Source organism: Cervus canadensis, chromosome 25 (assembly GCF_019320065.1).
Source record: "Cervus canadensis isolate Bull #8, Minnesota chromosome 25, ASM1932006v1, whole genome shotgun sequence".
NCBI lineage: Eukaryota > Metazoa > Chordata > Mammalia > Artiodactyla > Cervidae > Cervus > Cervus canadensis.
In genome coordinates, this window is record NC_057410.1 from 9782080 (window position 1) to 9794615 (window position 12536).

Here is a 12536-nt window from a genome sequence, read left to right on the forward strand (position 1 = left end):
TCTCTTCTGTTTTCCAGAATCCCACCCAGTATATCACATTTCATTTGGTTATCATGTATCCTTTGGGGGCTTTGGGCAGTGATAATTTTTCAGATTTTTCTAGTTTTTGATGACCTTGCAGTTTTGAGGAGTACTGGTCACTACTGATCAGGACAGGTCTACTGTTTTGAAGAATGTCCCTCAACTGAGATTTGTCTGATGTTGTTCTCATGGCTGGACTGAGATTGTGGATTTCGGGGGAGGGCAGACCACAAGAGGTAGAGTGCTGTTTTTATTACATCATATCAGGGGAGCACAGTGCTTACGTGACCAGTCACTGTGGACGTTAACCACGGCTGGAGTAGTGCCTGTGGTTTCTACACTGTGAAATCACCCTGCCCCACCCGCTCTTCATGTTACGCTCTTTGGAAGGAAGTCATTGTGTGGCCCAACTTAAGAAATAGGGAGTTAAGCTTCCCCTCCCTGAAAGTGGAGTAGAACCCATGTTCTTTGTCCACTATATCATGTCTCACATCTTACAGTGTTCTGTCTAGATCAGACTTTTAATTTGCCACCTCTGTCTCTGTTCCCCTTTATGGTAAAATTCCTCAAAAGGGTTCTTTATACCCCAGTTTCTCCATCCTCCCTTAAACCTGCTCCAGTCAGGTCTTCACCCCCCTACCCCACTGCTCCGTTGACGTTTCGCTTGTCCAAGGTCATTGTGGTTAAATCCAATGATCAGTTCTCAGTCTTCATCTTACTTGACACATTTGATCACTCCTTGCTCCTGAAGGCTTTACTTTACTTCTGGAACACTGCACTCTCTTCCTTCTCTTCTTACCTCGTATGCTCTGTCTGATCTCTTAGAGTACCACTGGGATCATTCCATGGGCCTCTTCTCTGCTGTTTATCTATCCTACCCACTGTCTTGTCAGTACCATCTATGCGCTGACAGCTCCCAGATCTCTCGCCTGGGTCTCTGTCTTGAACGTCAGCACCATCCACCTATTTGCCTACTTGACAGTTTTCTCCACCATAACAGTCCAGAAGTGTTCCACGCCTCCAAAGTTTTTCCCCATCTCAATTAGTGGCAACCCTATCCTTCATTTGTTCAGGCCAAAAGTTTAGTCTCCTGTGACTTATTGCTTTCTCTCACAAACCACATCCTGTCTCTCAGTAAATGCCATTGACTCTGCCTTCAGGATCTATCTAATAATCTGACCACTTATTATCTCTGCCACCACAACCATCCTGGGCCAAACCACCGTCAGATCTCACCTGGATAATTCAGCAGTTTCCTAATTGGGTTCCTAGTTAGTCCCCTGCCTCACCTTGAGTTTCTTTATTTCTTTTAAAAAGTCAATTAATTATTTACTTCTTTTTGGCTGCGCTACATTTTCTTTGCTGTGCACGGGCTTTCTCGAGTTGCAGCAAGTGGTAACTACTCTCTGCTGTGGCGCGCCGGCTTCTCATTGTGGTGGCTTTTTGTTGCGGAGAACGGGTCCTAGTTGCCTGGGCTTCAGTCATTGCAGCTTGCAAGCTCAGTAGTTGCAGCTCATGGACTGGAGAACATAGGCTTCAGTTGTTGTGACATGTGGGCTTAGCTGCTCCACGGTGTGTGGAGTCTTTCCAGATCAGGGCTGGAACCCAAGTCCCCTGCGTTGGCAGGTGGATTCTTATCCACTGTGCCACCAGGGAAGTCCCTTGAGTTTCTTTTCAACACGGCAGCCAGTAAGCCTGTTAAACATGTGAACTGTCGTGTGTGTGTGTGTGTGTGTGTGCGCGTGTGCTAAGTCACTTCAGGTATGACTGACTTTTTATGACCCTATTGACTGTAGCCCACCAGGCTCCTCTGTCCATGGAATTCTCCAGGAATACTGGAGTGGGTTGCCATGCCCTCCTCCAGGGGATCTTCCTGACCCAGGGATCGAACCCGCATATCCTATGGCTCCTGCATTGCAGGTGGATTCTTTACCGCTGAGCCAGTGGGGAAGCCCAGTGTCTTATACCATTATCCTATTAAGAACCCTCCAGTAGCTTCCCATCTCAAGTGCATGCATGCCAAGTTGCTTTAATGGTGTCCAACTTTGTGCGACCCTATGGACTGTAGCCTGCTAGGCTCCCCTGTCCATGGGATTTTCCAGGCGAGAATACTGGAGTGGGTTGCCATGCCCTCCTCCAGGGGATCTCCCCAACCCAGGGACTGAATCCACATCTCAAATGTCTCCTCCATTGGCAGGCAAGTTCTTTACCACTAGTGCCACTTGGGAAGTCCCATGTCACAGTAAACGCCAAAGCCCTACATTGCTTTTCTTACTTCCTTCTTCTTAATTCCTCAACTCCGAATTAATTGGCCTCCATGGACATTCAAGGAATTTTCTTCCTATAGGTAACCTTGAGTCTTCCTTCTTCACATCCTTCTTGGATTTTGATGAACTATTATGTACCCTGCCTCTGCTTTTAAAATTCATACATGCTCCCTTATGCTCCTTTCCTGCTTTACTTTTCTCTATATCACTTATCATTCCTTGTATACTTTATATATATGCATATACATACATATATTTCTTTGTTTATTGTCCATCTAGAAATAAACTTTATGAGGGCAGGGATTTTTTGTTTACTTTGTTTCCTGCTTACTACTCGAGCATCTAATATTGTACCTGGTATAGAGAAGACATTTCAGTAAATATCTGTTGATTGAATGAATTAATGAATGTCTGTTAAACATTCAAAACCTTGTTGGGCAGACACTTAAACAAAGCTTTATACTAGATACAATGTCATGGTCCCTGCTTGTAAGGATTTTCCAATTTAACATAGACAACAGACCAATATAGATCTATGAATTTTAACGAGAAGGAAGTACAGGAAAATCGTACTGATCATTACCTGAGTGTGGAAGGACACAGCTTCTGAGTTCCACGCAGAAACACTGCTGTTGAAGGTGAAATGTTCTTCAGTTATCTCATTAATGTTAGATCCTTCCCTGGGTCAGGGATTCAGAGATCAGGGCAGATGGAAGGATCCCTCATGCATAGGCTTTCCCATTTATGAAATATGAGTCCTACTCAGGTAGGGAGTAAAAAGTACACATAAGCTTAAGTATGGACAAGTATTGTTTCTTGTAAAATGTATGAGTTAGTGGGTGTTAATGCTATGGTCTGGTAAGGGGAGTTGAGCTCACTTAACACTTTTGAGTTTTGTTTTGCTTTTTGTGGGAATTAAAAATGTTATTTCAATCTTAAAAGTTTTTTTTTTTTTTTTTGCCTAATTTGTTTGTGTACTAGTGGGAAAAAAAGAAAAAAGGCTTCTTTTCCTTTTCCCATTTTGTTATCTCAAAACAAACTTTGCAAGAATGTAGATAATTTCCTAGGGGTTTTGGCATGTGGTTATATGCAAATACAGAGATTCCAAATACGGTATGTTGCGTTATTCTAAAAAACCCCTTCAGAGACATATTTGCATGTGGAGAGTGATTTCTGCAGCTGAATTCCCCAGTGGTTAGCACTCCTAGATAGTTCTGCCCTCTCAAAACAGATCCCCGATGACCTTTGAGCACTGAATAATTATTAAGCTATCAGTATCTTCAGATTAATTTCTTTCTGGACTTCTCAGGTACTTTTTTGGCTTATATTATGCCAAGATGACTTTCAACCTTCCAAAAAATGATTTAAAACAGTGTTTAACTACAGCATATTTTTCCAGATGTATCTTTTCATTTAGAATGCTTTTCACTTTCACAACACTGTGGTCACTAAGAAACTCACTCTTTGTTTAGGATTGTTTAAATAAATAAATTTCTATGTTCTGGAACAAGTAAGGAAAGACTAGAGAAGACTTTGCATATTGAAGAACATAACAGGAATCAAGAATTTGTATTCTTGGGTACATGTATATGCATGTCTGAGTCCCTTCGCTTTTTACCTGAAACTATTACAACATCATTAATCGGCTATGAAAAAGTGTAGTTGTTCAGTTGTGCCTGACTCTTTGAAACCCCATGGACAGTAGCCTGACAGGCTCCTCTGTCCATGGAATTCTCGAGCCAAGAATACCAGAGTGGGTTGCCATTCCCTTCTCCAGGTAATCTTCCCGACCCACAGATCGAACTTAGGTTGCCTGCATTGCAGGTAGATTCTTCACCACCTGAACCACCAGGGAGTCAGTCCCCTATACAAAATAAAAAGGTTTTAAAAAATAAATTAATTTAAAAAAAAGAATTTGCATTCCTGTCACATCAAATTAATGTTGTTTTGCAGAATTTGATTTAAATGAATTATGCATTTTATGGATGCTAATAATATTCTTTAATTATTTTCTATTCCCAGTGTTTCTATTCCCAATGTGTCATCACTGGAGAAAAGCTATTAAGGTTATGCCATGAATCACCAGTTATGGAAAGAGAATACATTTCATTTCCAGTCCTGGAAGCAACCCGTGCTTTCGGGATCCATTTTCACTGAGCTGGGTCAGTTTCAGCACTGTCAACTATTTACTGTTAGAAAAACACCTTTAGCGTTCCTTAGAGTTAATGCAAACTCAGAAACCTTTGCCCCAGGTCACTGTTAGGGAACTGTAAGAACCTCAGCACATTTGGCATCTGTTCATTCACCCTACGGCTAAATCTCAACTCGAGGGAATCTTGGCCTCTTGCACTTTTAAAAAGGAAATTCAGAAATTAACAGAAAGAAAAATGGGTAATAGAATCATGTGGGAAAGCTGACATGCCCTGGAACTTGAAAAGTTAACTCCAGATTTCTTAATAAACTGTTGCTTTCCTACTGTGAGAATTGTAAGCTATAAAATGTTTATACCTTTTTATGTGCAAATGCAGTCTATGAGACTCCTGCTGCTATTGCCACCAGATGGGTCTTCTGAAAACTAAAGCTTTCATCTCTGCATCACCTCCTTAAGAATCTTAGATTTGTCCCATTTTTCAGGATAAAGTTTTAAGTTACACTGACACTCAGGGCCTCTTGTCTGTCACTCAGCAAATATGCACTGGGCGTGGACTATGTGCTAAGCACATTCCTACGAAGGTAACATGGACTTCATGGAGCTTACTCACCCTGTCTTTAACGTGAACCCTCTCCTGCAAGCGTACTGGTCTCCTCTTGGCCCCTCATGTCCTTTCCTTCATTTCTGGAGCAGTTCTCCATCTGAGAGGCCTCAATCCCCCAACTGTTGCAACGTGAGCTGATGTCCCATGACCTCCTGCTTCTTCCCTGGCTATGGGAACCCACACGGCATCTTCTCTCTTCACCCCTGAGAAGTTATGTGTGGATCTTATCTCACACAGTTGAAGTGGAAAGAGAACTGTTTTATTAAGGAAAACTAAAGCCCTGCTCTATGGTATATGAATGTTGTTAGTTTTTATGATACCTTAGAGCTGCCCTGGTGGCTTAGTCAGTAAGGAGACTGCCTATGCAGCAGACCGGGACTCGATCCCTGGGTCAGGAAGATCCCCTGGAAAAGAAAATAGCAACACACTCCAGTGTTCTTGCCTGGAGAATCCCATGGACAGAGGAGCCTGGTGGGCTACAGTCCATGGGGGTCACAAGAGTCAGACAATGACTTAGAGACTAAACCACACTTGGTGCATTATGCCTGATTCCTATGAATGTTAGCTGGTTGATTTACTAATAGACAAAGTAGAAATCTAAACTTTTCTTTTGCTGAAATTTGATATTTAGCATTCTCTTTTTGGAATGTTAATTTGGAGACTGGGAAGTGTTTTAAAGACTAAAAGTGTTTTAAAATCTGTGCTTATATAAGGCAGGCCAGGGACTTCCCTGGTGGACCAGAGGCTAAGTTTCCATGGTCCTAAAGCAGAGGACCTGGGTTCGATCCCTGGCCAGGGAACTATATCCCCTATGCCACAACTAAGAGTTCGCATCCCACATGCAACAAAGACTGAAGATCCTGCTACAGTTAAGATCATGTGCAGCCAAATGAATAAAAAACAATAATTTTTAAAAACTCAGCAGGCCAGTGAAGGGCAACCAAATGTGGTATCTGTTTTTGGGAGGGGCTGTTTGTCAAAGGACATTAACTGATGAGAAATTTGAGATTGCTCAATGAGCCTGTGACTTGTCTGGAGTTGAACTGTAGGTTGGTGACAGATCCGTCACTAAACCCACGTGTTCCTACATTATTCAGGGGGCCACAACGATGTCTGGACTGGTGACTTTTCTCATTAGAAGAGAGTATATATAATCCATGGGGCTCAGAGGTCATTCTTTGTCTTGTTTTCAAATTGGAACTTGAGTGATTTTTTTTCCTCTCCGGGGTAGTATACTCTATCCAATTATTCCATAAGAATTGGCATCTCTTTAGAAATACTCGAAGTTTTAATCTTGACTCAGGCTCTGGAAACCACTCCTCAAGGGAGCCCACGATTCCCCATCTTTAGTTAGGGACCTGTCTTCATGCCCCACTCACACTTACTATGTGCAGTTACTACATTGCTAACAGTCAGTAGATACTCATCAGATGTTTGAATGACACTGATTTGTGGTATTACTTCTAGGACCTCTTAGAAAGAGTTGAAGTGTTCATGTGAAAGTGAGTTGTGAGATGTGACAGTTGGACTGTAAAGAAGGCTGAGCACCAAAGAATCAATGCTTTCTAATTGTGGTACTGGAGAAGACTGTTGAGTGAGAGTCCCTTGGACAGCGAGGAGATCAAACCAGTCAGTCCTATAGGAAATCAACCTGAATATTCATTGGAAAGACTGATGCTGAAGCTGAAGCTCCAATACTTTGGCCACCTGATGCGAAGAATTGACTCACTGGAAAAGACCCTGATGCTGGGAAGGATTGAGGGCAGGAGGAGAAGGGGGCTACAGACGATGAGATGGCTGGAGGGCATCCCTGACTCAAGGGACTTGAGTTTGAGCAAACTCCAGGAGACAGTGATACACAGAGAAGCCTGGTGTGCTGCAGTCCATGGGGTTACAAAGAATCGGACACGACTTAGTGACTGAACTGCAAATGTTCATAAAATTGTGTCTCAATCAAATAGACAGATGACATCATCTAAAAATACATTAAAATAGAGTTAGCGTGTCTTGCCAAATATTTTGCTTTGAAGGTAGCTTTCTATTTTTTTTAGTGATATTTTGTCTCAAACGTATATTGGCATTTGGATAGTCCTTGCTTCTTCATGAGACATCATCTGTTCCAAGAGATGTGAAAGGAAGATGTTCTTGCCAGAACCTAAAATGTGGAAGAAGGCCAAAGACGTTCTAACTAAATGAATGATGTTAGATATTTTGTAGTAACTCTTCCCCTCCCCTCCCCACTTAAGCCTCAGCATGCATGCCTTCAGATTGAATATTTAAACTTTATCTTCCCTTGTTTGATTGTACTCACTTCCTTTCACTCATTTCGGGCATAAGATGTGACTGAAATAAAACATTCAAGATAAGAACTTCGTATGTATTAGTTGGGTTAGTCTAAATTACACTGCAGTTTAAAAAAAAAGCCCAGCACCTAAATCTCAGTGGTTAACCTAAGAGAAGCTTCCTGTTTGCTTGTGGGAAGAGCGCTGAGAGTCCAGGACAGCCAGTCTCCACTGTGGTGGTGCAGAATCTCAGGCACTCCTTTCTGGACATGTGCTTCTACCGTGGCTGCGGCAGGGATGGGAGCCTGGTGAATTGCCCCCTGGCCCTTCAGTGTTTCTGGCTGGAAGAGACACGCAGGCATAACCACCAACCTAGAGCAGGAGAATCTCATCCTCTGATGAGATTCAAGCTGGAAGTACTGGTGGGCACCAGGACTAGCTACCAAATCTGTTTTGTTCTGTTTTCTCAGAAAGAGGGATAGTAGTGGTATCATTTAGGGCTTCCCATGTGGCACTGGTGGTAACGAACCCGCCTGCCAATGCAGGAGGCATAAGAGACGCTGGTTCAATCTCTGGGTCGGGAGGATCCCCTGGAGGAGGGCGTGGCAACCCACTCCAGTGTTCTTGCCTGGAGAATCTCGTGGACAGAGGAGCCTGGTGGGCTACAGTCCACGAGGTCACAAGGAGTCAGACACAACTGAAGTGACTTTGCACCGCACAGTGGTATCATATTGTGATCTCTTTCTACTTTCAGGATTTACTTATAATCTCAGCAGAAACATAAAACTGAAGGAAGTTAATAGTCCTGCAAACTCATGTTGGGCTGAAAACATGGGGGGAGGGATGCCACAGTAAGCAGAAGGTATTTACCTTTCTGATGTCTTGATTTAAATACTGTAACTGGTGTAGTAGTTCCTTAAGAAATTTTAAAACCTGTGGAGTCTGAAGCAGACTGAACAAAAAGATAGTGACCTCAGGCTTATTGCTCTGCTCAGAGCTGAGAGCCTGTTCACCTTATAGTTCACCTTATAAAAGGACATCAGCCTTTGGAGAACATCTTTGGTGGCTAAGTGAGTCCCTCAGTGAGACTGCCTCTGTTACTACTGGAGGGCAGCTTCCAAATGTGTGTGTGTCAGAGGGCGAGGGGGCTGATTCCCACGGCCAGTTACGGTGAGGTGTTGGGGTTCCCCGTGACCACTTTTAGGTGGCAGTTGGATTTTGATCTGTAGACCTGTATCTGACTTCCTGGAGTTTTAAGACTTTCTGGAGGATAAAGGTATGAGGGGGGTGCTGCCATGACCATCACTGACCCTAAAACACATTGTTCATTTCAAGACTCAGGATGGTTGGACTAACCTGCCCAACCATGGTTGGGCTAACCATGCCCATCCATGATCTGATGGTTGGTCCCGTCCCAGAGACGAGAAAGCTACCTTCCATCTGTCATTTGCTTGATTTCCCCACTCCTTTGCCTTAAGATACACTTTAAAATTTGGAATTTATGTGGAAAGGTTGTATAATTTTTTACCCGAAGAATCCTATTATCTCACAGTGCCATAAAAAGTGATACTAAATCAACTATACTCCAGTAAAACTTTTTTAAAAAGTCATATACTTCCATTTAAGATATTTATAGGGGACCCTAAAAAAGTCATAGAGACTGTTTTAGAGTAATTAAAATCCTATTATCCAGCAGAACATATTTCCCTGACCCTACTCAGACCCTACCCAGATAATAACTTTTAATTGTTCAAACATGTTCAGCAAGACAATCTAGAATAAAAAATTTAAACAGCATTTCATAAAAGTTTCAACAAATGAAATCTAACTAGTAATATATTATCAGTGACCACACGGAAGAAAATGAGAAAGAAAAGAACTAACCTAAGTAACCTTGGAAAACAAGCTCTCCCCAGAATACTCAGGCTGAGGACAAAAACAAGTGTACACAAGTGCTGTAATTTGGTTAGCTAATCTGTTCCTCACCGGGATATGGGTTAGCCATTCTGAAAGTACTTTATGTACACAGTGGAAGGGAACAAACAAGAAATATATTGTAGATAATGAGAGCTGTTTCTCACTGTGTGAGAATGAAACTGTACAGGAGACAGGACTAGCATGTGCCGTGTGGTATTGACTTGGATCAAAGGAATCAGTAGAGAATCGTGGCTTTTCACATGTGTACCGATAGGGAAATACAGATGTATGGGTGAGAGCACATACATGTATGTGTTCCCAGCTCTGTCTGCTTGGAGGACCTAACAACAGGGAATACCTCTAGCATCTAGTTCTTGCTTTCTAAACACCATTATCCAAGAAAAGGAACCAGGACTCCTGGGAAAAGTAATTATATTGAAGACTTGGGGAGAGAAAATGCAGAATGAACCTGGAGCAACTTGTACAGCCAGAAAATAAGGAACTGTTCCCAAAATCACAGGGCTTGTCAGAAGAATGCAGAAGCCAAACTGAATGGACAAAGCTGGAGCAATTTTAGCAGCAGAATAAATAATGATAGTATTGGATGTTAACTTGTAGAATATAATAAATATTCATGAGTCCACACTCATAAAGATAAATTAATTACCTAAATAAATGGGAAAGAAGAGACAACACTTTCTTATAGAATTACCAGTTAATGAACATAGATGGAAAAGCATGAAATAGAAAAAGACTATTAAGCAAATCCTGCAGTAATGATTATTATTAATGAGAACCACTGATAGTTGCAAATATTTGTAGGCAAAATCTGAGAAGCAAGATATTTCCATAGTCTCCAGTATCTCCCCCAACATAGTTATTAGTTTAAAATAATTAATAATAATTTTATAGTGGAGAAACCTGCAGACACCACCTTAGCCAGGGGATCAAGATTAATATCACCAGTAATGAGACATGGGCATCACAGAGAAGGATACAAGCATTTCACCGTCCTGAAAAACAAGGAAAGATTGAGGAACATCAGATTAGTGGAAATTAAGGAGAAATAACAAGTAATTGAAATGTGAGAAACTGGATAGGATCTTAGAACAGAAAAAAGACATCAATAGAAAAATGGGTGAAATTAGAATGAGGTTTGCAACTTAGGCTTCCCTTGTGGCTCAGCTGGTAAAGAGTCTGCTGCAGTGTGGGAGACCTGGGTTCGATCCCTGGGTTGGGAAGATCCCCTGGAGAAGGGAAAGGCTACCCACTCCAGTATTCTGGCCTGGAGAATTCCATGGACTGTATAGTCCATGGGGTCACAAAGAGTTGGACATGACTTGAGTGACTTTTCACTTTCACTTGCAGCTTAATAACCACTGGGTCTGATCATTGTACTGTGGTTATGTAAGATCTTAACATTAGGGGAAGTTAGGTAAGGAGTACATGCTAAAATTAGTTCAAAACAAAAATGTAAATAAAATGTAATAAAACATACCAGGGACTCCAATGAAAGTAAACTATTCTTTGGTTCTTCCTATTGCAATTTCCACAGCGGAGCGGCTTTCAAGCAGCTGGCTGGATGTTCGTCACATTGAAAAATATGTAGACCAAGGTAAAAGTGGAACAAGAGAATTGCTTTGGTCCTGGGCTCAGAAAAACAAGACCATCGGTGACCTTTTACAGATCCTCCAGGAGATGGGGCATCATCGAGCTATCCATTTAATTACAAATTATGGTAAGTTTTGATTCTAATGATGTGGCTCTTGGTTCATTTTATATAAATTGTAACTTGTAAATATTGTATTTTATCCAAGACATTGACTGGTCATGTTGTATGTCAGTGATTCCTTACCTATGGCTTTTACCCGAAGGGGAGTTTGCAGCTTCATATTTTTGTGACACTTTCTTTTCTTATTGCCTAATTTATACAACAAATTCCTTTCCACCACTTTATAGTTTTTTTAAATTTATTTACAAGCTATACTTCTTAAAATGTTCATTCTTACTTAGTTAAGAAAATCAGCTCTTTCCAAGACTCTGAAACTGAGTCATAAACATGATCAGAACCATGTTTGAATATGAATAAAATGAAAATAATGCTATAATTTATTTTACCTCATAATAACAAGTTAAAAATAATTGAATTTCCCCTGTGAATTTTAGGGCTTTCTTGGTGGCTCATCGGTAAAGAATTCTCCTGCCAATGTAGGAGACATGGGTTTGATCCCTGGGTCGGGAAGGTTCCCTGGAGGAGGAAATGACAACCCACTCTAGTGTTCTTGTCTGGAGAATCCCATGGGCAGAGGAGCCTGGCGGGCTACAGTCCATGGGGTCGCAAAGAGTTGGACATGACGTAGCGACTAAACAATAGCAACCACCTGTGTATTTTGGTGCAAATAATAACCTCCAGAATGACCCTGGGATTTCTCTGTTATCTTCACTGCTGAGTTTATGCCATGGCTTCTAACTCTACTTTACCTGGTTACATCTATTTCATCATGTCCTGCTTCTCTCTCTGTCTTCTCTTTCTGACGCTGTGTCATCCCTTACATTTAGAGTTACCTGGGAAGTAAAGTGTGTGAAGTTTTCCCTGTACAGTCTTTGTCAATAAAATAATCTCCTAATGTCCCTTGTTCTGTTTATTCCACTTTGGATTCATTGACATCGACAAGAATGATCTTGCGTGATCTTGGGTCTTCGGTTATGGATGCGGCACTCTTAGGTGGGAAACTCCTTTAGATCAGCAGCCTTATTCTTTGAATCTTTCATCCAGGCATATTTTTAGTTCTATGTATTTGCACACATGCTGTTTGATAATATATTTAGTCCAGGCAAGCCACTATCTCATCACTTAAAGAAGCTTTACACACATGAGAAGAAATCCTGAGAGATTTGTACCAGAAAACTGTAGCTTCAGACTGACTTTTATTTTGTAGGGTTTTCATGTGAACTAGGTATTAAACAGTTCCCATAGGTTTCCAGCATGATATTATCCTGTTAGTGATATATGTGTAACTTGGCTAATACCTTGTGTCTGTTGCACACTATTTCTTCACTGAGTTTTATACAGCACAATGCTTCACTATGACACTGACTGATCTAGCAAAATGCCGTTGAGTCTCTGGGAGCTGTAAAGTGATGCTTTTTCATTATCTGAGCCTTAGCCACCCATACAACTTGTTCACAGTATAAACTCACACCAATATATTTTATACTTCAGAATATTTTACACTTCAGTTTTCTGGAATAGATTGCAGAGTGTCTTTTCACACTCTATGTTGTTTATTTAT

General features: G+C 41.4%; 1 protein-coding gene across 1 annotated transcript in view; it reads left to right on the forward strand.

Annotated features, from left to right (window-relative positions):
• IRAK3 (interleukin 1 receptor associated kinase 3) overlaps nucleotides 1-12536 on the forward strand; it is a 54990-nt gene that overhangs the window by 5963 nt on the left and 36491 nt on the right. Inside the window, exon 2 of the mRNA XM_043446908.1 lies at nucleotides 10799-10981. Coding sequence (XP_043302843.1) covers nucleotides 10799-10981 — 183 coding nt within the window. The remainder of the gene's footprint in view (nucleotides 1-10798; nucleotides 10982-12536) is intronic.